The following is a 24,965-nucleotide window of genomic DNA, read 5'->3' as shown; positions in this document are numbered from 1 at the left end:
AAAAAATAAAAACATATTTCTGAATTTAAAGGAACCTCGAAGGCATTTCTGGAGGAATTAACGATGGGTTTTTTTTTACTGAAATCAGCAAAAGGATTTTCTATGAAAATCTAGGAAAAATATCCGCATTTGTTGAAGAATTTTCCGAAGGAACTACCGAAAGAGCACTGAATAAACTCCTGGAGAGATTGTCGAAAACATCAAAAAGTCCTAGAGAAGCTCCTTGTATTTTTTTTCTCTAGAAATGTCTTGAGGGATTCTTTCAGAGTTTATCAACAATTTTTCCTGAACTTATTAATTCTTTGAAATTTCTCTAATATTATTAGAGACGAACCAGCCAAGGGCTGAAAGTCTCTATAATAAAGACAAATCAATCAATCAATCTAATATTATTTTCTAAAGAATTTGTTGAAATGATACAATTTAGGGAAGAACAAACAGGGATTCTCAGATTCTTTCAGACATTCCTCTGGAGTTTTCCTCTAGCAATTCAGAAATTTTTGTTAATTTTGTTTCACATATTCAGAGATCTTCCCAGCTATATATTAGGCCATTCCTCTAGAGAATTATCAAGATACTTGTCTGGATGTTCCTCCAAGAATATCTTAAAAAGTTCTTCCAGGTTAATATCTGGAGCCTTTTAATTTTTTTTCCGAGAATCTTTCTGGAAATTTTCCAACACTTTTCTCAGCAATTCCTGCAGGAATTGCTTCAAAATCTATTCCTTGATATTCTTCATGGTATTTTTTTTTTGAAAATTGTTTCGATGAATACCTAGTGGAAAACCCGCTCTTCCGAATATTCTTTCTAAAATTCATTTTTTTTTCCAGAAATTTTCCTGAATTCCACCAGGATTGTTTTGTTTGTGTCTGTACGATTTTCTTCAGACATTTGTATTTTTGTGTTCTAGTTCCTTCAGAAGTTTAACTAGAAACTATTCTAAGAATACCTCCAAAGGTATTTCGAAGAATCCTTCAAAGAATTCCTTAAGAAAAACCTCACTCAGAAACTTATTGAGGGATTTCTTCAAGAAATCCACCAGTACCTTTGTTTGTAATTTCTGCAGGCATATTCTCCAGTTTTTTTTTAGAAATTCCTCTACCAGATTTCTCCAAGAAATCCTCCAAAAATTTCTCAAGTTATTTTGCCTTGGAACTACTTTCAGACATCCTCCAGAGATTTCTTATGATTTCTTTTATGGAATTGTGGAGGTATCTTGAGAAGTTTCTTCATGCATTATACCAGGTATTCATCCAAGAATTCCTCCAAAGATAAATTCAGAAATCGTTTCAGAAATGTTTGTTCTTGAATCCCCCCCGGAAATTTCCAACAATTGCTTCTAGCAATCTCCAAAGGCAAGAGCTAGAGTTTTTGAAGGATTCCTGAAGGAATCCCGGAATTGCTTTAGAAATTCTTCCATTGATTTTTTCGAGAATTCTCCCAGAATTTTTTGTTAAACGCAAAAAATATTTCTGACGGAACCGGAGGAGTTATTTCTAAAAAAAAATGTTTATGGAAAATACTGCAGAAATCCCTGAAGAAACCCTTGGATCCGAATGAATCTATGTAAAATTCTTTAAAAAAACTTTTAGAGGAATTTCTGAAAAACTCCACGGAACAACTTTTAAATCAATACTTTGATTATATTTACCAATAAATCTCTAAAAAAAAATTAAAGATATCTCTAGAGATATTATTGACGGAATCCCTGATAGAATTTTAGAAGAAATCTGAAAGAATTTCCTGAAAGAATCCCTGTAAAAATTTCTATAGAAATGTTCAGTAGAATCCCTGTAAAAATCTCAGGAAGTACTCTTGAATGAATCTTTAGCGTAATAGCTGAACAAATTTTAGGAAGATCTTGAAGGGAATTTCTAGAGAGCATCCTGGAAAAATACCTAAAGAAACTCTTGATCCTAGAAAAGTTTATTGAGGATTTTTTTGGAAGAAATCCTTAAGCAAAGTTCTTGAAGAGTTGCTAAAAGTATTCTTTGAGAAATCTTTGTACAATCTTTGTAAAGATCCTAAAAAAATCTTAAGATATTTGTAAAGCAAGTAAGTCCTGGGGAAATTCCTAAGAAACACTTCTTCTTCTTTGAAAAAATTCCTACTGGATTTTCTGGATGAATCCCTGAAGAAACTCCTGTGGAAATTTTCAATTGAATCTCTAAAGTCTAAAGTGATTCCAGAACAAATGTCTGGTGGACTTCTACCATTAAAAACTTTAGCAACTTTTTAAAAAATCTTTGGAAAGTTCACTGAAAATGCCAATGGAAGCGATCAAGAAAGAATCCTTGAAATAATTTCTGAAGGTATCCCTGTTGAAAATCCCCAGAAGAATTTCAAAATTAATCCCTGACGGAATTTCAGAAGGAACCCATGTACAAATTCTTGAGTGAATTGGAAGATTTTTTTTAAAAACCTCTTGCGGAGGTTCTGAAAGAACTTAAGATTTCTGAAATTAAAGATTTAGTAATATTTTATAACTGAATTCCTGAAGTAATTTCTGAAGAAATTCATAGTAAATTTCCTTAAAGCAATCTTTGGATAAATTTTTGGAGGAATTTCTAAAGGATTGTCTAGAAAAATTTTGAATGAAACCCCTGAAAGAATTTCTGTTTATTACTTTGTCTTTGATTGAAAGTTTTGTACTGCTGATGACACGAAAACTGCACAATTATCAATATTAATTTTAATAAATTGCTGTTATGAAACAGCTTTGCTAGAAAGCCGACCACAAATGAAGGAGTAGGAAGCAAAGGGGTGTAAGGGACAAAAACCTACTTTCGAGCAAATGACGTTTAAAGTTTTTCATCCCATACAAAATGTATGGAGTTTCAAAACCGACCCAATTTTCATTGATTTATTGTATTTATGCTAATCATCGTAAAAATCATCTTAAAAAAGTTCCTAAACGCTTGAAATTTGGAGAACTTTTCATATGCTCAGATCAAAATCGACAAAATGGTCACTCACACTCCTTTGCATCTGGGCCCCTCAAATTTCAATGTTACACCATATATACAAGAACTAAAAGGATGTCACTTAAACACTTTTGTATTGTTCAAAATTATTTTTTCATTGCTGTTCTATTAAATTTAGCTTTTATCACCAGACACTGACATAACCAAAACTGACATCATGGCGGCCATATATTTCTTTACTTAAATTTACCTAATCATGCATTCCAACAAAAAACAACTGCAGGTATATCAGTTTCAGGGCGTTTCGAGAGAGTTCCCGAGGATTTCAGGGGCGTTGCAGGGGTGTGGGATTTTGAAGGCTTCAGGAACACTCCAGGAGTGCCGTAGGAATTTCATAGGATCTCAAAGGGGTTCCAGTTGGTTTCAGGGGTTATCCGAGGTGTTCTAGGGTTGTTCAAAGTTTTAGGGATATCCCAAGGGTCGGGTGTTCCTAGTAGCCTCAGCGGGTTTCGAGAGGTTTCTGACGCGTTCCATGGAGATTCATGAGAATTCTCGGGGTTTTATGGGTTCCAGAGGATTTCAGGGGTCGTAGGTGCGTTCCACGGGATTTAAGTGGGTTTCAGGGGCGTTTTAGGAGAGTTCCGGGGAATTCACGAGCGTTCCATTGATTTTCAAGGGGTTTCAAGGACATTCCCAGGGGTTACAAGGAATTTCAAGAGATTTCAGGGAGTTTCAGATTTGATTCAAAACGCCCTGGAGCCAGCTGAAACGCCTTGAAATCTCTCTGGAAGCCCCTTTCAAACCACTCTGACAGCTCCTTGGTATGTCATCAAATCCCATTGAAACTCTCTTGGAAGCTCACTTAACACCCTCTAAAACATCCCTGAAACCTCCAGAAACCAATTCAAAATTCTATTGAAACCCCCACGAACCACCAGGAACACCTTAAAATGCTTTGAAACCCCTCTGAATGCCCGACGAAATTCCTTTGAAAACTCACGCGTCTTAAGTCCCCTAAACGTCTTATAACGCCTGTGAAAACCCCCAAAGCTTTATTGGAAGCTTCATAAGCCCTCTGTAACTCTCCTGAAACCCCCAGGAACACCTTCTAACTCCTTTGAAACTGTGTGAAGATCTAAAATATTTAAAAGTTCACGAAAATGAAAAAGTTCAACCATTTTTTGAAACCCTCACGGAAACGCTCTAGAATCCCGTAAGAACCCGCAGAAGTCCTTCTGAAACTCTCACGAAACGTGATAATGAAAATCTGACAAGTTTGTAACAGATAATTCCAACTTAAGACTACTGCAGTGAACCGTTTTACAATCCCAAGTAACATTTTTGAGTAAAAAAAACTGGAAGTGGTTCTAAAATTAGCATAAATTAAAAATATAGGGTATAAGGTTCTATGGCGGTTCTCAAATCCTCTACAAGACTAATTGATCTTCAAAATGTTACTTGGGTTTTGCAAAAAAATAATCATCATTAGGATGAGCTGGCTTATGGATGCGTTCATCATTTGCGTTCCAGGCATCAATGTATAAATGTTGTGATTTCTTTTAGAAAATGGAATTTAGAGGAATTCAAAAGAAATTTCCTGCCCGAGGCAATTCAAAATCAACGTGAAGTAAATATAAGCAATGACTGGATCTAGACGTTAACTGTATATGTTAATACTAGCTTAAGGCGAAACTGGAAGCATTTCCTCATTTTTTTTGGTTTTTGATTTTTAATTAAATAACGAAGCAATTGAGTCAGTGTGTGTAGTGACGGCTCGGTAGCTGGAGGCCGATTTTGCGCGCGCGTTGCCTTCGGTGCTCCGATTTATTTTTTCCTTTCGCATTTTTAGTTCGATTAATGGCAGGCGATTATCCGGTGAGTTTGTTCCTTGTTATTCTCTTTCTATGGATTCTATATCAATTATTATAATAGTTCAATTTTATACCTTTGGTGATAGTTTGTATTCATATATTATATATATACAGGGGATGGCCAAAATGTTTGGGATAGGCAACTTTTTTTCTCTCACAAAAAAATTCAACATGCTGTAACTTTTCATAGAGTGCATCAAAAAATCTCAAATTTTGACTGTTTGTCAACCTATTATGTGTGCATCATTGGTACAAATTTGGGCTCGATTGATTAATTTTTCGCGACGGTTCTAACGTTCGCGTAAATCACTATTTTTTAGACAACTATTTTTTGAACTGTCATATCTCGGAAACCAGTGAACCGAATTGAATGAACTTTTTAACGTTTATCAACAATATATTGATACTTAATACGACGTTATAAAATGTAATATTTTCTCACGGCGAATTAAGTTATATCGGGTTGAAATTTTAACCCATATAGAGGAAAATAAGTCAAATTTACAATACCACACAAAAATTATTAAATGTGTTCTTCCTTCAATCTAAATAGGCTCTAATATATCTGATTAGAGACAATTTGAGAACAGAAGTGGAGAATCCTTGTATATCAACACTAAAATTTATTGACATTGATGTAAAGAAATTACATTTTTTCGAGATAAATCCAAAAAGTGTCAATCCATGATAATTTTTTTCAACGTTTGAAAAGTACCTATGTTTTAATAGTTTGTGAAGCATTCACATATTGTTAGTGTACGTTCAAAATTTCATTCAATTCGGTTCACTGGTCTCCGAGATATGACAGCTCAAAAATGAGTTGTTTAAAAAATAGTGTTTTACCCGAACGGTTCTAACTTTGCGAAATATTATTCAATCAAGCCCAAATTTGTACCAATGATGCACATATAGTAGGTTGACAAACAGTCAAAATTTGAGATTTTTTGATGCGCTCTATGAAAAGTTATAGCATGTTGAACTTTTTTGTGAGAGAAAAAAAAGTTACCTATCCCAAACATTTTGGCCATCCCCTGTATATAATGTCCTCTCTTCAAATACTTTTTCATTGATTTTGTATAGTTCGTCACCATGAGTGTCGACTTGGATTTTTGTTCCATTTTGCAACTGTTCGGGATGGCATCTTACAAATTATTTCCTCTATTTATTGAATTTCATTTTTTGTGCAATCTCCTAACGATATACTGTTTTTCTATGTATTTGTCCATGTATATTTGTTGTATGTATTGTTATAAATATTGAGCGATCACCTTTCGTGGGTGGTCGATTGTTTGCTTTCCGCGTGAAGCGAGCAATAGCGCATCAGATTGCATGTTTTGTCACGCCTTTTGTTGTAAATCTTGAGTGTCCAGCTGACGCGTGTGGCTGTTTGCTTGCTTTCCGCGCGGAGTGAACAACAAGTTTTTATATGTTGTCGCGTCTTCAATGGTAAATATTAAACGATCACCTGACGTGGGTGGCCGATTGTTTGCTTTCCGCGTGATGCGATCAATAGCACTTCCGTCTGCATATTTTGTTGCTTCATTTGTAGTAAATATTGAGCAACCACCTGACGAGGGTGGTTGGTTGTTTGCTTTCCGCGTGAAGCGAACAACATCACTGCAGTCTGCACGGCATGCTCCAACCTCAAAAGGTCATATTACTTATCAAAGTGAATCCTGACCCAACGATACCTTTCCTAACTAACAATCACTCCTTCCTGCAGCCTTTGGTGGAGACGTGCGGTAAACGCCAACTTTCACATAACAAAGGTTGCTATTAACATTCCTTCACTCTTCCAACCTGACTGCAAGGACGTGGCCGGCGCCGTTATTGTACTGTTAAAGAGAGCCTCTGAAGCGTGCACAGTGAGAATGTTGACCACTCCCAGTCAATTATTCAGTTGATTCATTGTGCAACTGTCATTGGTCCGAGTCAATCACGGAGTAGCAACCATAGATATGTGCAGTCAGTCTAAGCTAAGCTAAGCTTTAATTAAATAACGAAGCAATATTTTTAAAATCGGTTTTCGTACACATGTCGGGTATGGATCAAGGTATTTTCTGATTTTTTTTTTGTGGTGGAAAAAGTTTTTCATTTTTTGCAGAAACCATTTTTTTGTGAAATTTTATTCAAAAATGGTTTCTGCAAAAACGAAAAACATTTTCCACCACGAAAAAAAATCAGGAGATACCTTGATCTTTACTCTACATGTGTACGAAAACCGATTTTAAAAATATGGCTTCGTTATTTTATAAAAAATCAAAAACCAAAAAGTGAGGAAATAGTTCCAGTTTCGCCTTAAGGACAGTACGTCGAAAGACAAAACGTCGAAAGACAAAACGTCGAATGCCAAAAGGTCCAATACCAAAACGTCGAAAGGGACAAAACGAAAAAAAAAAACAAATGAAAAAATCTAGTGCTAATCTTTAACATAGTTTGGTAATTTACCAAATTAATTACATTAAATTGAGATATTTGGGTCAGTGTATAATTAATTACATTATTTTTTAACTTTAACATTTTCAAAAGACAGTAATAAACTGTTTCAGTTGCGAACATGAGAGAATAATTCCTTTAATTATGCGTGTATTTTATTAGACATCTATTGTACGTTATATATGAACGTCATCGAATCGTTAAGCAGTTTTTCATGGATCATTCGTTATGCAAAAAATGTTCTCCCACACTTACTCTTTGACTGGTAATATTCCAACGCTGCGAACCTTCAGCACAAGCCTCTCCTGACAGGATACAAACTGGGCAAGCTCGCGGTGCACGGCATCATCCACCTGGTAACCGTTGACTCGAATTATTTGATCACCCACCTATTCGATAGACAAAAAAAACAAAATCCAGTCCATGAATGACCCTAATCCTAGCATGCCACACGCACTTCTACGAATCAATTATCCAAGCAACCCGGAAACTACATTCACTCATTCATGCGTGCACTTACCCGCAGTCCCTGCTGATCGGCTTCGCTATTCTTCTCGACCGCCGACACAAAGAACCCCGTCCCATACTCCAGTCCTCCACGAATCGAAAACCCAAAATTTCCACCCCCATTGAAGTGACCGTGTGCGTAACTTTGCGGTCGAGTCAGCCGCACCAACCGTACTCGCTGACTGGACCCGTCGATCGTTGCCATCCGTTCCTTGACCTCGGCCATCGTTAGGCCACCCACACCGGCACCACCTCCGGCACCTGCACCGATACCCAGCGACGAAATACCGATCTTGGTCGTCCGGGTCAGGGTGTTGTGATGGTAGCCCAACGAAGTAGGCGGCCCGCCGCCAGTCCGGAACGTTCCCATGCTGGCTGCACCGTTGTTGATTTGTTTGGGTAGATTGGTACAGTTCGCGGCCATAGTAGGCCGGTCCGATGAGGGGTGACCAGCTTCGGCAGGGAATCTGGAATGGTGGGAGAGAGGAGAAAGAAACGAATTATTAGGTGTGTGTTTTAAATTTTAACTACAATCGAAAACTAGGGAAGGAGACAGTAACGGAAAATTTCCTCCCAAAACCGGATCGAACAAAACGAAGTGGTTGAATAACAAACTTGATCGACAAGTAGTAGGCCAGGATCTCCAGCCGTACCGAGCGTAAATTTCTGGTGAACGCGGCGGCAACTTCAACCAACCAGCCTACTCGATCCGTTCGACCGACTTCGACTCCGACGAGCTAATCAATCAAGAGAGAGATCCGCATCCAAGTTGGTGGCGGTGGTTGCGGTGGCGACGGCCGGAGATGGTGGCGATGATGCCCTCAGGGTAGAAGTTACGCAGCAACACCGGATCGACGCGCTGCTGCTGCTGGTTCACCAGCAGGGTTTCATTGTGTATTGCTATGCGCGTATGATTCCAAGCTGGTGCCGTTCCACACATTCCTCCCTGGTGGGTCTGGTTGGGGGAACTGGGGGTTGGTTGGCCCAATTCAAACAAGGTTCAACTAATTTGAATCAAAATGTAGTCTGGATCAAATCAAATGAAAATCCGTTTTGAAACCAAATCTAAATAAAAAAAAAAAAAAAAACAAATTAATCCACCTAGTGGTGATAGTGCCTTTCTCGTCGAATATTTTCTCACAATTTTTCCGTCGACGTAACTCAAAGTGTTCCTGAATCCGGATATTTTCAAAGAAAAGCAAGCATTTTATAAAAGCCATCTTTGAATTCACTTGAAACTTATTGATGGCACATAGTCCGACGTTATGTTCAACTCAACGTATAAGTAGGGCTGAATAATACCAGGCTTCTCAGTTGACTGCTTGAGTACCTTCACTAACACTGGAGGCTGATCAACATCAAGATGATACTAACAAGCTAAGATATAACTTATAACACAATCACAGATCACTTTGCGGTCTTCGACCAAGTTTTTTCTACACATTTTAGGCTTTATTTTAGTGACCGTTGAAAACAAGAACGATAGGTAGTGAGTATAGTGAGACGTCTGTTTGTATGTGGGTTTAATTTGTCAAGAATTTTGTTCTCTTACACAAATTTATCGCTTGCATTGATTTTATTTTCTTTCGTAGTTCCGGCGAAGCGCTAAACGCTGGTTGTGCAACCCTACTGGTAGTCTCTAATGTGGTATGAGCCTATTTTCTAGTTAACCGTTCCTCGGGTTATTAAAAAAGCCGTGATGTGATGCGTCGCATGGTACATTTGGCTACTTTCGATGCAGTACCGGAACAGGTTCCGGAGCACTACCGGGTCTCCCAAATATAGGCTGAGACTATTTCATTGCTAACGTTCATTAGGTTCTCAAAAAAAAAACCACGGTTTGATTTATCTCATGCATGGGTATGGATCACTTTTACATTTGACCACTTCCAGTGGGACACCCAGAACTGGTTTCGAGACACTACCGGTTGTCTAAAATGAGGCTATGTTTTAACGCATCGATCATCGTGTTATCAAAAAAGCTGTTATTTGATGTACTGTCAAACCCGTGTTTTCATCACTCTTTAATACGACACTTTTAAATTCGTACCCCACTCATTCGACATTTGTCGAATCAGAAAATGAAACTGGTTCCGGAACACTACCGGTAGTCTTAAATGTGGCCTGAGGCTATTTTGTTGCTGACCGTTCTTCGCGTTATCGAAGAAGCCGTTATTAATTGTGCTGCGTGCATGCGTTTGGTTCCGTTCTACATTTGACCACTTCCGGCGGGCCACCTGGAACCGGTTTCGGCACACTTTTGGTTTTCCAAAGCGTGGTCTATGCTTGTTTTTTTTGTTAACCGTTCATCAGGTTACTTAAAAAGTCATTCAATGTGTCGCATATATGGGTTTGGTTCTCCTTTACATTTGACCTCTTCCGATGAGGCACCCGTAATTGGTTGTGAAACACTACCAGTTATCCCAAATATAACCGTAATCTTTTTTTGCCAAATCAAGATCCCTAAAAATCCACGATTTCATGTGTCGCATGCATGGGTTTGGTTCTCTTTTTTTGGCCATTTCCGGTGGGACATCCGGAACCGGTTCCGGATCACTACTGGTTCAGATATGTTTTGAGAATATTTTTCTGCTTACCATTTGTTCATCAGAATACCAAAAAAGCCATTATTTGAAATGTCGCATGCATGGGTTTATTTAACCTTTTTACTTGGCCACCTCCGGCGGGACATCTGGAACTGGTTCCGGAACACTACTGGTTCCGATATGATCTGGGAATGCTTTCCTTTCATTAGGATATCGAAAAAGCCACGGTATGATATGTCGCATGCATGGTTCTACTTCAATTTTATATTTGGCCACTTCCGGCGGAACACCCGGAACCGGTCAGGATGTCAAAAAAGCCACTATTTGGTATGTCACATGCATGGGTTTGGTTAACTTTTATAGTTGGCCACCTCCAGCGGGACATCTGGAACCGGTTGTGCAATACTACCGGTTCCGACATGGTCTGAGAATGTTTTATTTCTTACTGTTGATCAGCTTATCGAAAAAGCCACGGTTTGATATGTCGCACGCATGGATTTAGTTCACTTTTTCGTTTAGCCACTTCCGGCGGGACACCCGGAACCGGTTTCGGGACACTACCGGTTCAGATGTGGTATGAGGCCATTTTTCTGCTTACCGTTCATCAAGTTATCAAAAATGCCGTAGTTTGATGTGTCGCATGGATGGGCTTGTGGCGTTTTCATATCTGGCCCCTTCCTGGGGTACCGGTCCGGAACACCTAGATGGCCATAACTCCGGAACGGCTGGACCGATCCAAACCATTTTCAATAGGAAACAATGGGACCAGAATCCGCGTCGAATAAACCGTCGGTCATTGAAGTTTACTGCCAAAAAGGGATGTGAGTTTTTTTGTACACACACACATACATACACACATACATACACACACATACATCACCTCAATTCGTCAAGCTGAGTTGATTGGTATATGTGACTGGATCCTCCTGCCCTCCTATCAAAAAGTCATTTTTGGAGTGAACATATTGCCTTTCCAGTACACTTCCCAAGTAACACACATGTTATATAAAAGTTACGACAGCGCAAGTTTTGGTTGTATAGAAATTTATTTTACGTTATTTCAACACAATGTTAGAATTACGTAAAATAAACTTCTATACAACCAAAACTTGCGCTGTCGTAACTCCATTATAACATGTGTGTTGCTTGGGTTAATGTACGAGAAAGGCAAAAAATATTTTGACGTCCGATTTATTAACGCCGATTTTAAAATTTACGTTGACTTTAAAACATTATACAAATTAAGAAGACATCAAAATAGACACACAGGGGATATTCAAAATAACTGGTACAGATAAAATGTTCACTTTTCTAGAAATGTTAAACTAGCTGAGGATTTTTTCAAGGGGATAATCCAAGAATTCTTTCAGTATTTTTATCAGGGTTTCGAGGGTTTTCCAGAATCTCTTCAATAGGGATTCCATCAACAATTTCTGCTGATATTTGCTCAGGTATTCACTAGAGATGTGCCCAATCTTTCTTGGAGTTTTCCGCGTATTTTATTGCAGATTTCTCTGAGAACTCTACCAAATAACTGTCTTGAAACTTTCGGAATTTTTTGAGAAATTCTTCCAGAAGTTCTTCTAGGGATCTCTCCACTCAAGAAACATTTTTTAGTCAAATATACTAGAAAAGGTTTTTAGAACTACCATAAAACCAAAATAAAAGGTCTTAAGTTTTATGACGGTTTTCAAAACCTCTTCAAGACTTATTGGTCATCAAGATATCACTTGGACAGGGAACCCTCCGGATATATCTCCAGAGATTACGCCGGGTATTTCTCTACATATTTCTCTAGGAGTCTCAAAAATTTTCTAGCTGTTTGTATTTTGAGTTATACGAACACGGCATACTTCTAACTCATTCAGGGTTTTGAGGTGCACGTAGTTAAATATTTCGAAACTAGATGCCACCTAGCGGCTGATTTGTGAATCAAAGACTACATTACAAGATAGTTCTATGCTTACTAAACATCATTGCTGAAGGTGTCATCAATCTATCTTATTATAGGTTTTTGAAGCTGACGCCCTCTAAAAACAGAATTTTGAATCATGGTTGCCAGATAGCTCTGGGCCTGCTAAATAACTTAGCTGAAAACGTCAGCTTGTCAGCAAGGATTGCTGAATAAATTTGTCGAAGAAAGTATTCTTCTATCTCATTGGGATCTTGAGGCATACGTTGTGTAAAATATATGGCCAACTTTGGTATGATTCACACCGAAATTTCTCTGAGGATTTCTCACAAAGCTTCATCCAGTACTCATCTTTAAGTTTCTTCCGGCATTCCTTCTTGGATTTTTAACGTAATCCTTTCTTTAAACTGTTTTTTGCTGTTTCTTACAGAATGCTTGCTACGAATTCACATCCCAGACAACCAGGAATCGCATAAGAATGCACGCTGTACATCGTATAAAGTACTATTTTAAGTCACTATCACATATTTTCATCGCATATGATGTTATTTTTTGAACTTACTACGATGTATCTGGTAAAATCATATAAGAGTGTAAATTAACTTTCATAATGCATGACTACATCATAGTAGACGATATTCCGATGTTTTGTTGCGACGAACTTTGCTTATTCGCAAAAGCGTTCGAGTGAACTCGCAAAGTGTCAATTGAATTCGCATAATTACGTACTGCCATGATTATACGACTTCGCATGGTGCTTTTCTAATTATGTCAGTTTAACTCGCATTGGTGTTCAAACTAAATCGCATAAAAGTGGAAATAAACTCGTTCAAATGTACATACAAACTCGCATAAGCTAGAATCGTTAACGTTGGCATATTGCGATGTGATATGTGATAACAATGAAAGAGGTGCTGTTGGAGTGCCAAAAAGCTAAAAGAAAGTGAAAAGTCATCATTATGGTTACAAAACAAGTTACAAAGTCATCATTTTTGTTTTGTTGACCTAATAACACAAGTTTACAAAATAAAACGAAAGTCGTGAACTTCTGTCAACGACCTAAATTTTTGAAGCACAATTTAGTGCTGATTTCGGAACCGACCTTCAAAAAATTTTAAGTAGAACAGTTTTTGAGTTTTCGCTCAATATCGAGTTTTGCAACTTTTCAAAATATGTAATTTACTAAAATTCAAATATATTACGTTTTGTTCAACCAATTTAAAATCTTTTTCCATAAATTAAAAGCTGAATACAATACCATTCGATCATGTGAATACAGGTTTTGCGTCAGATTGATGAAATTCAAGATATTGGCGAGTTTTAGGGACAATCTTCTTAAATTTTAGCAAAATTCCCAAAAATTTTTGTAGAAATGTATTTTTTTTTTCAATTAGAAAAAACTAACTTAAAAATTCTTTCTCGACGTTTATTTGACATGTCATATGTAGGCGAGTTACAGTAAAAAAATCAGCTCAATAGGAGCATTGATTAGGGAGAATGATATGTGTGAAGTGAGCGACTTTGCTTAAAAATAGAACAAAAATCGATTTCAAATCATCAACCTTGTATGGAAAGTCGAAAAAAATTCCGCTCTACTGTAATTTTTTTCCTTCACTTTTTCGAACTCAGGGCATGATTCTACACCAAAAATGGTCATCAGCTTACCGAGTTCAAAAATGCTGTAAACTAGTGTTATTGGTGATCAAATTGTCAGATAGTTCTTAGCTTGATGAATAACATTGCCGAAGACGGCATCATTCCATCTCATCAGGAGTCTGAGATATAGATGTTAGATTTTTTGACACTGGTGCCGCTTAGCGATGAAATCTTGAACCAAAGAAGTTGTTGGCAACTGCTGAACAATATTTTTGAAACGGCGCACTTCTGCCTCATTGAAGTTTCAGGTTCTGTGTTTAAAATTTCTATTGACACTGGACACCACCTAGCGGATAAATCACGAACCATAGACTTGTTCGATTGTCAAATAGTTCTCAGCTCGCTGAACAGCTTTGCCAAAGACGGAATCATTCCATCTCATCAGGATTCTGAGATACAAGTTGGGTACTGGCACCGACTAGCGGACGAATCTCAAATCAAGGGAGCCGTTGTCAGCAAGTGTTGCTGAATAAATTTGTCGAAGAAAGTATTCTTCTTTCCGAAATTTCTCTGAGGATTTCTCACAAAGCTACATCCAGTACTCATCTTTAAGTTTCTTCCGGTATTCCTTCTTGGATTTTTAACGTTATCCTTTCTTTAAACTGTTTTTTGCTGTTTCTTACAGAGTGCTTGCTACGAATTCACATCCAAGACAACCAGGAATCGCATAAGAATGCACGCTGTACATCGTATAAAGTACTATTTTAAGTCACTATCACATATTTTCATCGCATATGATGTTATTTTTTGAACTTACTACGATGTATCTGGTAAAATCATATAAGAGTGCAAATTAACTTTTATAATGCATGACTACATCATAGTAGACGATATTCCGATGTTTTGTTGCGACGAACTTTGCTTATTCGCAAAAGCGTTCGAGTGAACTCGCAAAGTGTCAATTGAATTCGCATAATTGCATACTGCGATGATTATACGACTTCGCTTGGTGCTTTTCTAATTATGTCAGTTTAACTCGCATTGGTGTACAAACTAAATCGCATTAAAGTGGAAATAAACTCGTTCAAATGTACATACAAACTCGCATAAGCTAGAATCGTTAACGTTGGCATATTGCGATGTGATATGTGATAACAATGAAAGAGGTGCTGTTGGAGTGCCAAAAAGCTAAAAGAAAGTGAAAAGTCATCATTATGGTTACAAAACAAGTTACAAAGTCATCATTTTTGTTTTATTGACCTAATAATTAACAATGGGTGTTGCTAGCAAGAGAGGAGTAGTGGTAACTGTTTTCCCGCACATCCAAAGAGCCTGCCGAACACGTACAGTGCACGGAAACCAAGTGCATTCCAACAAGCACTGAGGTGAGTTAGAATGTCATGACATTTAATCATTGTGTTTCATAAGTAGTGTTTGGTGCTAAGTGTAAAGTGCGGCTCGATAATCCAAAGGTTATTAGTTCGATACTTAGGTGACAAGATTTTTTTATTTCAAATATTTTGAGTCTCACAAGGTGCTATATAATGTCGCATTAGTGCATACCGTACATCGCATAAGATATCGCTTCAAGTCATATAGCGTCATTATTTTCCCGTCAATGCACGTATAGCGCCTTCACTTTTGTACGCATAAGGCACTTTTACTGCATCTTATGCGATGTAACGTTACCGCATAAAAGTACGTATAACATGAACATATACTTCATTATACGTGCAAATTGGTTGTCTGGGCTGATTCAGGAGTATCTCCCAAGATTCCAGGATTTCTTCTATAGAATTTTTCGAAATTTATCTTGAAATGCCACATAAGATCATTTTTCCGAGATTTCCCGAAAAATTCCGTTAAGAACTCCGTTTCTATTAGAAAACTACCAAAATAACACCCAGAAATCTTGAAACTTGATCAAAATTTCCAACCTGAAATAGTTTTAGCTTTCCATGAATTTTGTATAATGGACATCGATTAGACTTCCTTGGGCATGGAGAATCATCGTACCGGGTGAAACTCTCTCAGCAATAATGATTTCATCTTCAAATTCCTTCTGAAATTCCGCCTTGGATTTCTATTGCAATCCCTTCTTCAAATTCATTCGCTGTTTCTTACAGAACTCTTCCCACGACTTCTCCCGTAATTCTCCCTTGCAGTTGTCCAGGGATTTTTCCTGAAGGGTTTCCGGAATTCGTTTCTGAATTTCTTCAGGAACTCTTCCGAGATTCCATAGAGAGGTTTTCCCGGCTTTGTTACAGAAATACCTCCCGGAATATCTTCTGAAAGTTTTCCAGGTATGCTTGCGAGCTTTCTTCCGAAGATTCTTATACAATTAATCCAAACTACTTTCAGAGATTTCTCTAAGTGATTTTAGGGACAGCTTTTCTAGTGTATATTCTCGGGATTTTTACGAGATTTCTACAAAAGATTTTCCAAGGATTTCTTCCTTAAAATTTTCCGGATTTTCTTTTGGAGCTACTCTCGGGATATCTCTTTGATATTTAGAGCTCCTACCAGAATTTCCATTTCCTCCCGGCATTACTCCCAGATTTTCTTGGAATTCCTCCAATAGTTCTGTACGGAGTTTCTCGTGAGATTCCACCAGCATTCCTTCCGATATTTCTCCGGGTATTTTTTACTAGGAATTTCATAGGTTGTGCCAAGGGTTATACCAGGAAATATTCCGATAAACTATGGAAAAGTCCTGACAAAAAATCTGGGAGAAACTATTAGAGGAATGCCAAAATAGAGCCAGAGCCCGAGTCCCGGTACAATTTCCAATAGGGATTACGGGTAGAATTCTGGGAGTAATCCCAATAAAAAATGTAGGAAAAATCTAAGAAGGATAACTGCAATAAATCATAACAATACAACACAACTACGAGGTCTGGAAACCCCATGAGAGAAATCGTTGGAAGAACTCCATCGGAAATGTATCAAGGGATGAAGTTCAGAATGAATCCAATAAATCCGGAAGGAATATTTAAAAATCAACATCACGAGAACCTTTTTCAAAAAATATCCCAGGAATATCTCATGTAGAAACTTTGGGGAAAATTTCGCGAAAATCTACTGGAGAAAAATTAGGAAGAATTTCTGGGAAAATCCTGTGTGGGATATCAGTAGGAATCGCAAAAAATCATTCAAGAAGAATTCCGAGCGAAAACCTGAAAGAACTTTAGTGAACACATATGAAAAATTCATGAGAAAAACTCCTGTACGAATCCCAGAACAAATCCTGGGAGAAATCTCACATTTTTTTTTTTTTTTTTTTTTTGAGAAAACGCAGGACGAATTCCAGAAAAAAATCGCCTAGGATTCCTAGAGCAACACCGGGAAATACAGTGGAAGCAATCCTTGAAAGATATTCTGCGGGATCACCGCCAAAAACTTTGGTAGAAATCGATCGGGATTTAAGAATTCTGTAAAATTTTCAAGAAAGAGTCCCGTAGAGCAGAGGTTCCCAAACTTTTTGCTACCGCGACGCCTTTTGAAATTTTTCAAAAATGTCGCGGCGCACCAAGTACTTTCAACAAAGATTTTTAATGATATTAACACTTTCAGTTCAAAATTTCAATGAAACACCTGCATCAACGTCAGAACTGTCGAATTCCTTTGCTTGTCTTTACCATTACCTGTTCTTTTAAATTTACTATTTAGCATTAGAATTATAAGGAAAAAAGTCGCACAAATTTGAAGGTGGTACAGTCTCAGACCTCCTGGTCTCCAGTTAGCCTAGTGGTTAAGGCTATGGATCGCCAATCCGGACACGGCGGATTCGATTCCCGTTCCGGTCGGAAAAAAAATCTCGACTCCCTGGGCAGGGCATAGTGTATTCTTCTTCTTATTTATGGCTCTACGTCCACACTGGGACTTGGCCAGCTTCGCTTCAACTTAGTGTTCTTTGAGCATTTCCTTAGTTATTAATTGAAGGGCTTTCTTCGCCTGCCATTGCATGAATTTGTATATTGTGAGGCAAGACAATGATACACAATGCCCAGGGAGTCGAGAAAATTTTCCCGATCGGAACGGGAATCGAATCCGCCATCTCCAGATTGGCGATCCATTGGCTAACAGAAGACCCAGCTGTTTTGAAAAGTCAGTCGCTCACTCGCACAGCCTGCTATGATCTCCTCCTTTGCTTATATTCACCTGTCCGAAAAATCGCCTAGTTCACTCTGACTTAACGCCGACCATTTAACAGTTAATCGATATTTGAAAGTAACACCATGAATTTAGTATTTCCTAGCGTGAACGTTAAAAACAATGTCAGAATATACCAGCTTACAAAAAAGTGCTCCGGGGGAGTCTTCCTGCTGAACAAAAACCCTAAACCCAATTCACAAGGAGCATCACGTAACCTGATAATGTTGTTTTCGCCAACATTCAAGCACAATTCCTTCACGTTTAACCCGATTACGCGCGTAACAACTTACCTGCTCATCATAACAAAGCCCTTTGTGCGTAGATCGCAGCAGGCGAACGTGTTCAATTCGCAAGCCTGCGGCTCCTTCGATCGCAGCCCCCCAAACAATCGACCGAAACGTTCTAAGATCTGTTATCTTAGAACATCTTCTCGCTTCATAAACGAGTTGCTATTAACTTTCAATTACCTGGAAGTAATCTCATTAACCCCTGGGAATTACAATGTTCGTAGAACAATTGCATAATCTAGCTGCCATTTGTCGATTCGATTGCGTCAAACAAAGCGTCCGGCCGGAGGCCGGAGGCAGACCAATTATCGTAATAGTTTCATCGCAGGTCCCCCTGAATCGCATCTCAATCTTCATCAACTTTGCCACCGCCACCACCTAATCTCAAGTCTCATCGACGCGGCGCGGAGACACCTGCTAGTAGCTGATGCCACACCGCGCCGTAGCGCTGATTAGTTTCCAAACTGATCGCCCCCAGCGCTTGGCAGTGGTTCAAGTTTTGACGCAGCAAGCGTTGACTCACAATGGGACCCTAATTCTGTCCGTCGGCTAGGGGACGGACGATGGACGATGACTGGCCGGGCTGGCCACACCATCCAAGATCCAAGTGAGCGTGGGAAAAATCGCGCTTCTGCTGTGATCATAATCGTGCGAGGTACCAGCAGTAGGCTGTGCCACCACACAACACGATTATGATATTGAATTCCTAGATTAATATTTGGCATGGGGGACCAGGGGGTGGGACGTCCATCACTGCGATGAGCTTAAGAAGTGGATTTGGACTTGGATAGAACCTGGATTGGATTTGGATTGGATTTGGATTGGATTTGGATTGGATTTGGATTGGATTTGGATTGGATTTGGATTGGATTTGGATTAGATTTGGATTGAATTTGGATTTGGATTTGGATTGGATTTGGATTGGATTTGGATTGGATTTGGATTGGATTTGGATTGGATTTGGATTGGATTTGGATTGGATTTGGATTGGATTTGGATTGGATTTGGATTTGGATTGGATTTGGATTGGATTTGGATTGGATTTGGATTGGATTTGGATTGGATTTGGATTGGATTTGGATTGGATTTGGATTGGATTTGGATTGGATTTGGATTGGATTTGGATTGGATTTGGATTGGATTTGGATTGGATTTGGATTGGATTTGGATTGGATTTGGATTGGATTTGGATTGGATTTGGATTGGATTTGGATTGGATTTGGATTGGATTTGGATTGGATTTGGATTGGATTTGGATTGGATTTGGATTGGATTTGGATTGGATTTGGATTGGATTTGGATTGGATTTGGATTGGATTTGGATTGGATTTGGATTGGATTTGGATTGGATTTGGATTGGATTTGGATTGGATTTGGATTGGATTTGGATTGGATTTGGATTGGATTTGGATTGGATTTGGATTGGATTTGGATTGGATTTGGATTGGATTTGGATTGGATTTGGATTGGATTTGGATTGGATTTGGATTGGATTTGGATTGGATTTGGATTGGATTTGGATTGGACTTGGATTGGATTTGGATTGGATTTGGATTGGATTTGGATTGGATTTGGATTGGATTTGGATTGGATTTGGATTGGATTTGGATTGGATTTGGATTGGATTTGGATTGGATTTGGATTGGATTTGGATTGGATTTGGATTGGATTTGGATTGGATTTGGATTGGATTTGGATTGGATTTGGATTGGATTTGGATTGGATTTGGATTGGATTTGGATTGGATTTGGATTGGATTTGGATTGGATTTGGATTGGATTTGGATTGGATTTGGATTGGATTTGGATTGGATTTGGATTGGATTTGGATTGGATTTGGATTGGATTTGGATTGGATTTGGATTGGATTTGGATTGGATTTGGATTGGATTTGGATTGGATTTGGATTGGATTTGGATTGGATTTGGATTGGATTTGGATTGGATTTGGATTGGATTTGGATTGGATTTGGATTGGATTTGGATTGGATTTGGATTGGACTTGGATTGGATTTGGATTGGATTTGGATTGGATTTGGATTGGATTTGGATTGGATTTGGATTGGATTTGGATTGGATTTGGATTGGATTTGGATTGGATTTGGATTGGATTTGGATTGGATTTGGATTGGATTTGGATTGGATTTGGATTGGATTTGGATTGGATTTGGATTGGATTTGGATTGGATTTGGATTGGATTAGATTTGGATTGGATTTGGAAAGGATTTAGATTGGATTCAGATTAAATTTGGATTGGATTTGGATTAAATTTCGATTTGAATTGAATTTTAAGTTGAAACTTACATCTCCCCTGAAATCTAACAAGTTTCAACTTTCTAATTGGTAAATCTAATTGCTCATGCTCAACCGCATCCAAAACATTCGACACCAACCGCAGCGGCACGAAACCCGTCGAACAAGAACCGTCATTAAACTAATCCAAGTCGCCTGTGGAACTCCAGAAACGAACCTCCGCGTTGCCTTCGCCATCATAAACGCTAAAAACCAGCAGATAATAATGGCTAAATAGGCGCACTAGGCAACCCCGCAAACGAAAGAAGGGGTCTCCGTCATAATCATAATCACGCAATTGCATCACACACCTGCTCCGTCAAACACCAGAAGACCAGCTGAGCCGAGAGCGAACGAGCGGGACCGTCAACAATCGCAGCAACCCGACTTTGGTTGTCATCGTCGTCAAACGGCTTGACAAGCGACGCTACCTCTAGTTACTCGCGTCGCGACCGACCAACAAGTTACCAAATTGTGTGAGAAATTGACCCCCCGTGTCGCCGCAGTCGCCTCGTGCGGAAAAATCGACGGTTTCACATTTCACCAACCCGGTTCCCGCGCGCGTTTGAAATTTTGGGAAATGTCGGTCAAACTGTACGGCTATCGACTAATCACTATTGATAACGATCGTTGAAAGTCATGTAGAGGAGAAATTTCTAGCAATATTGATCAATGAATAGGTTTTGTTATGTTTCTTTCGACATTTTATAAAATTTTCTTACCTTTCTCGTACACAAAAGTGTGCTGAAAGCCTATATGTTTAATCAAAAAAACAAATTATCGTTAGAAGGCTCAGAGAGTCGAGGTACATACACCAATCAACTCAGCTCGACGATTTGAGATAAGGTCTATATGCGTATGTGTATGTATGTGTGTATGTATGTCTGTGCGCAAAAAAAGTTCACTCACTTTTAATGCACTTCCCATTTAACAATGTTACGGATTTAAGCACGAATCTAACCGAAATGTTACCTCTTTGTTTGCTATTGAAAATGGTTAGGATCGATCCAGCCATTCCGGAGTTATTGCCATTTAGGTGTTTCGGACCGGTACCCCAGGTAGGGGCCAGATATGAAAATGCTATAAACCCGGTGATTCACCGTAAGTGGTCAAATATAAAAGTGAACCAAACTCATTCATGTGACACTACAAATCGCGGTTTTTTAGATAATCTGATGAACGGTAGGTAAGAAAATAATTTCTGGCAATATATATTTTTTAATAAAGACGCGCACACCGTCTTCAGCCGGAGTACAGACTGAATGAAACTTAACACTAGACAAGGGACAAACGAAGCGAATACTGAGAAGAAACTATTCTCACGAAAAGTTTCATCGCCCGAAGCAAGAATCGAACCTTCATCCCATGCATGATGCGATTAGAAGCTTGGTGACCCGCACGGCTACGAGGCTCCACAACCATTAGTGGAACAACTATTAGTGTTCTGGAATCGGTCCCGGCTGTCCCGTCGAAAATGGTCAAATGTAAAAGAGAATCAACCCCATACATGATGTAACATATCAAATGGCTTTTTCGGTACCTTGATGAACGGTTAACTAGAAAATAAATTCCAGACTATGTGTGGGAAAAGCAGTAGTGTCCCGGAACCAGTTCCGAATGTCCCACAGGAAATTGTCAAAAGTAGAAGGGAACAAAGCCCATGTACGCTGCACATAAAATAACATTTTTTTTTTCGATAACGATGGTCAGCAATGCAATAATCTCAGACAATATCTTAGACTACCGGTAGTACGCCAGAACCGGTTCCGGGTGTCCCGCCGGAAGCGTCCAGCTATGAAAGTGGATCAAACCCAAGCATGCGACAAACCAAATTTCAGCTTTTTCGATAACCTGTTGAACGGTTTGCAAGAAAATAGCCTCAGATCACATAAAAGACTACTGGTAGTGTTACAGAACGGGTGTCCCGCCGGAAGTGACCAAATGTAAAAGTGAACTAAACGAATGTCTGTAGCACATCAAAAAGCTGTTTTATGATAACCAGATGAACGAACGGTTAGCAACAAAAAAAAAGTTTAGACGACATTAGAGACTACCGGTGGCATTTAGGAATTAGCATTGGGTGTTTTGCCGAAATTGAGAAAGTGAACAAAATTAATGTAAGTGATAAACAAAATCTTGAGAAAACTCAGCAGAAGTCCATAGCTAACTCAGACTCCCCTCCCCCTCTTTCGAGATTTATATTTTTTCGATTTTATTAACGTGCATAAAATTTATATGAGGCGTTGGCTTGTGCCATAGGAAACTTTCAAAAATTTCATCACAAATTCCGCTGAAAACTCTTCTATGAATTCCACCAAAAATTACTCATACAATCTATCTGAAATTCCCGAATGGATGGATTTCTTCAGAAATTACTGGGAAATTATTAAAAATTTCTTAAGATAATCAACTGATTTCAGTAATCCAATGATATCATCTGGCACTCTCTCTTAAGATTGTTTCCTGAAACACCGTCTAAAGTTCCTCCATATATTCTGTTCAGAAGAGACTTCTCAAGGAATTCTGTCAAAAACTTCTCAAGAGATTTCTTTCACTCTTCAGGGGTCAGAAAGCCTCCGGAAACTACTTTAAACTTTCTGAAATCTAAAAAAAAATTCTCCTATATTTTGGCCATTTCAAGGCACGAAACATCAACTCGTCGGACGCAATGGCTTAATTCACCCACACCGCAAACAAGAAACACCCAGCCTCAAATTAGAATTTCTCCAGCATGCGATTCTTCAGACATTTCACTAGAATTCATCAGTTAGGACTTCCTGGACAATACCTTCCAAAAGTTCTGCGGGAATCTTCTAGAAATCTGAAAATCTATTCTAAATTTAAAATGTTTACAGATAGTAATGTACAATTTAAATGGCTACGCAGTCTTTTTTGTCTGGAACTAACATTAATGTTTCATTTTTGGTCTTATGTTTTGTGTATTTGTAACTGTCTTATCGGTTTGTTGTTGATACCAGAATCTTTCTTACTTTATGTAGAGTAGCCCGATCTTTGCTAAATTTGAACCATTGATAGTCAACTAGTTGACCAACATAAAGAAAATTTTTACATTTTTGGATATACTTTTCGAAAACTTACAACTAGTTGGGGGGCATCCATTTGGTACGTCACCCTCCCCTGTTCGTCCGGGTTTTTCGTATACCTAATACATTGTTTATCACGCTTTACTGAACCCCCTCCCCCTATAAGCGTGACGTACTATATGAATGCCCCCATGACCATTTCATGTAGAGTAAAAATTTTGCCTGTCCCGATAGATCGGGCTTGGTGGTCTAGCGGCTACCGCTTCAGATTCATATGCAGAAGGTCCTGGGTTCTATCCCTGGCCCGTCCGTTTCCTTCTACTTTGTATCTTTCTACATACTTTTTCCCTCTTCTCTACATAGACAATAGAATATTCACATGTTCATAGCCATCGTTAGAACAGAAACGGGTTGAAAAATCCGTTTCCCTTCCTTCCAACACTCCTAGCACAGTGTCAATTTACCATACATATAACGCCAACGAGTTATGCAATCAAGTGAACTGTGCCGAAATTTCTTCAGAGTTATAATTACATCTAACACCTAACGTCTGGCATCCACGCACGAATGAGTGAACCCATTGCCAACCATACCCTACCAACACTCCGACATCCGCATGAATTTGTACAGATGCAGAGGTACATATGGTTTGCTGCTGTGGATACAAACGATTGCAATCATCACTTCCTTCTCCTTCCCCACATTGGCCTGTTACCTGACGGACGTGGCCGGTGTCATTGTCGCCTAAAAAAAGGAAAATCTTCAACACTCACACACTGAAGATGCCTGGTTAGTTTCCGGCAGATATCTCATTGGTTCCTTGAATGATTATAGCTGGTTTGGCGATACTGGTGTAGCATCCACGGGCGGTCAATCAAGCTCAAGCTCAAAAATTCCTGGAAAAATCCGTTAAATATTTCAGAAGGATCCCCGGAGGACTTCCTGGGGGAACCAGGACTCCAGGACTCCAGAACTCCCGGAGATTCTGGGGATGCCTCCTAAAGAATTCTTGTACAATTTCTGAAAGTACACAAAATTTCTGGAGCACAATGATACATATTGCCCATTTTACTGGCATATTACCAGGTTTGCTGGTATGTCTGAAACATACTGGAAAAACTCGTAATTAGAAGGCACGAAATGTTGCTAATTGACAAATTGAGAGATGAAATTTGTGAAAAAAATCGCGTTCTGGTGGGATTCGAACCCACGACTCCGTATTCGCTAGACCGGCGCTTTAACCAACTAAGCCACAGAACAGGTAATGGTTCTGCGGAATAGAAAGTCAAACTGACTCCGAAGCCGCACCGTGAACACTCCTATTTCACAAACTCATCTCTCTTTTCGGCTTAGATGCCAATCCACAACACACAGTGGGCACAAACAGGAGTGTGTT

At 38.8% G+C, this 24,965-nt stretch overlaps 1 protein-coding gene across 4 annotated transcripts in view; it reads right to left on the bottom strand.

Annotated features, from left to right (window-relative positions):
• The window catches only part of LOC109416129 (PDZ domain-containing protein 7), a 589,320-nt gene that overhangs the window by 457,499 nt on the left and 106,856 nt on the right, over nt 1–24,965 (bottom strand). For 3 of the 4 annotated variants that reach the window (XM_029855992.2, XM_062844495.1, XM_062844494.1), the window contains 2 exons: nt 7,752–8,205; nt 7,487–7,620 (listed from right to left, as the gene is read on the bottom strand). The exons of the other annotated variant lie outside the window; for it this stretch is intronic. In XM_029855992.2, the coding sequence (XP_029711852.1) occupies nt 7,487–7,620; nt 7,752–8,162 (545 nt within the window). In that variant the 5' untranslated portion in view covers nt 8,163–8,205. The remainder of the gene's footprint in view (nt 1–7,486; nt 7,621–7,751; nt 8,206–24,965) is intronic. 4 annotated transcript variants of the gene reach the window in all.

The sequence above is a fragment of the Aedes albopictus genome, chromosome 1 (assembly GCF_035046485.1).
Source record: "Aedes albopictus strain Foshan chromosome 1, AalbF5, whole genome shotgun sequence".
NCBI classification, from domain to species: Eukaryota; Metazoa; Arthropoda; class Insecta; order Diptera; family Culicidae; genus Aedes; species Aedes albopictus.
Note: the sequence above shows the minus strand (reverse complement) of the source record. Positions and strands in the feature narration are given on the sequence as shown.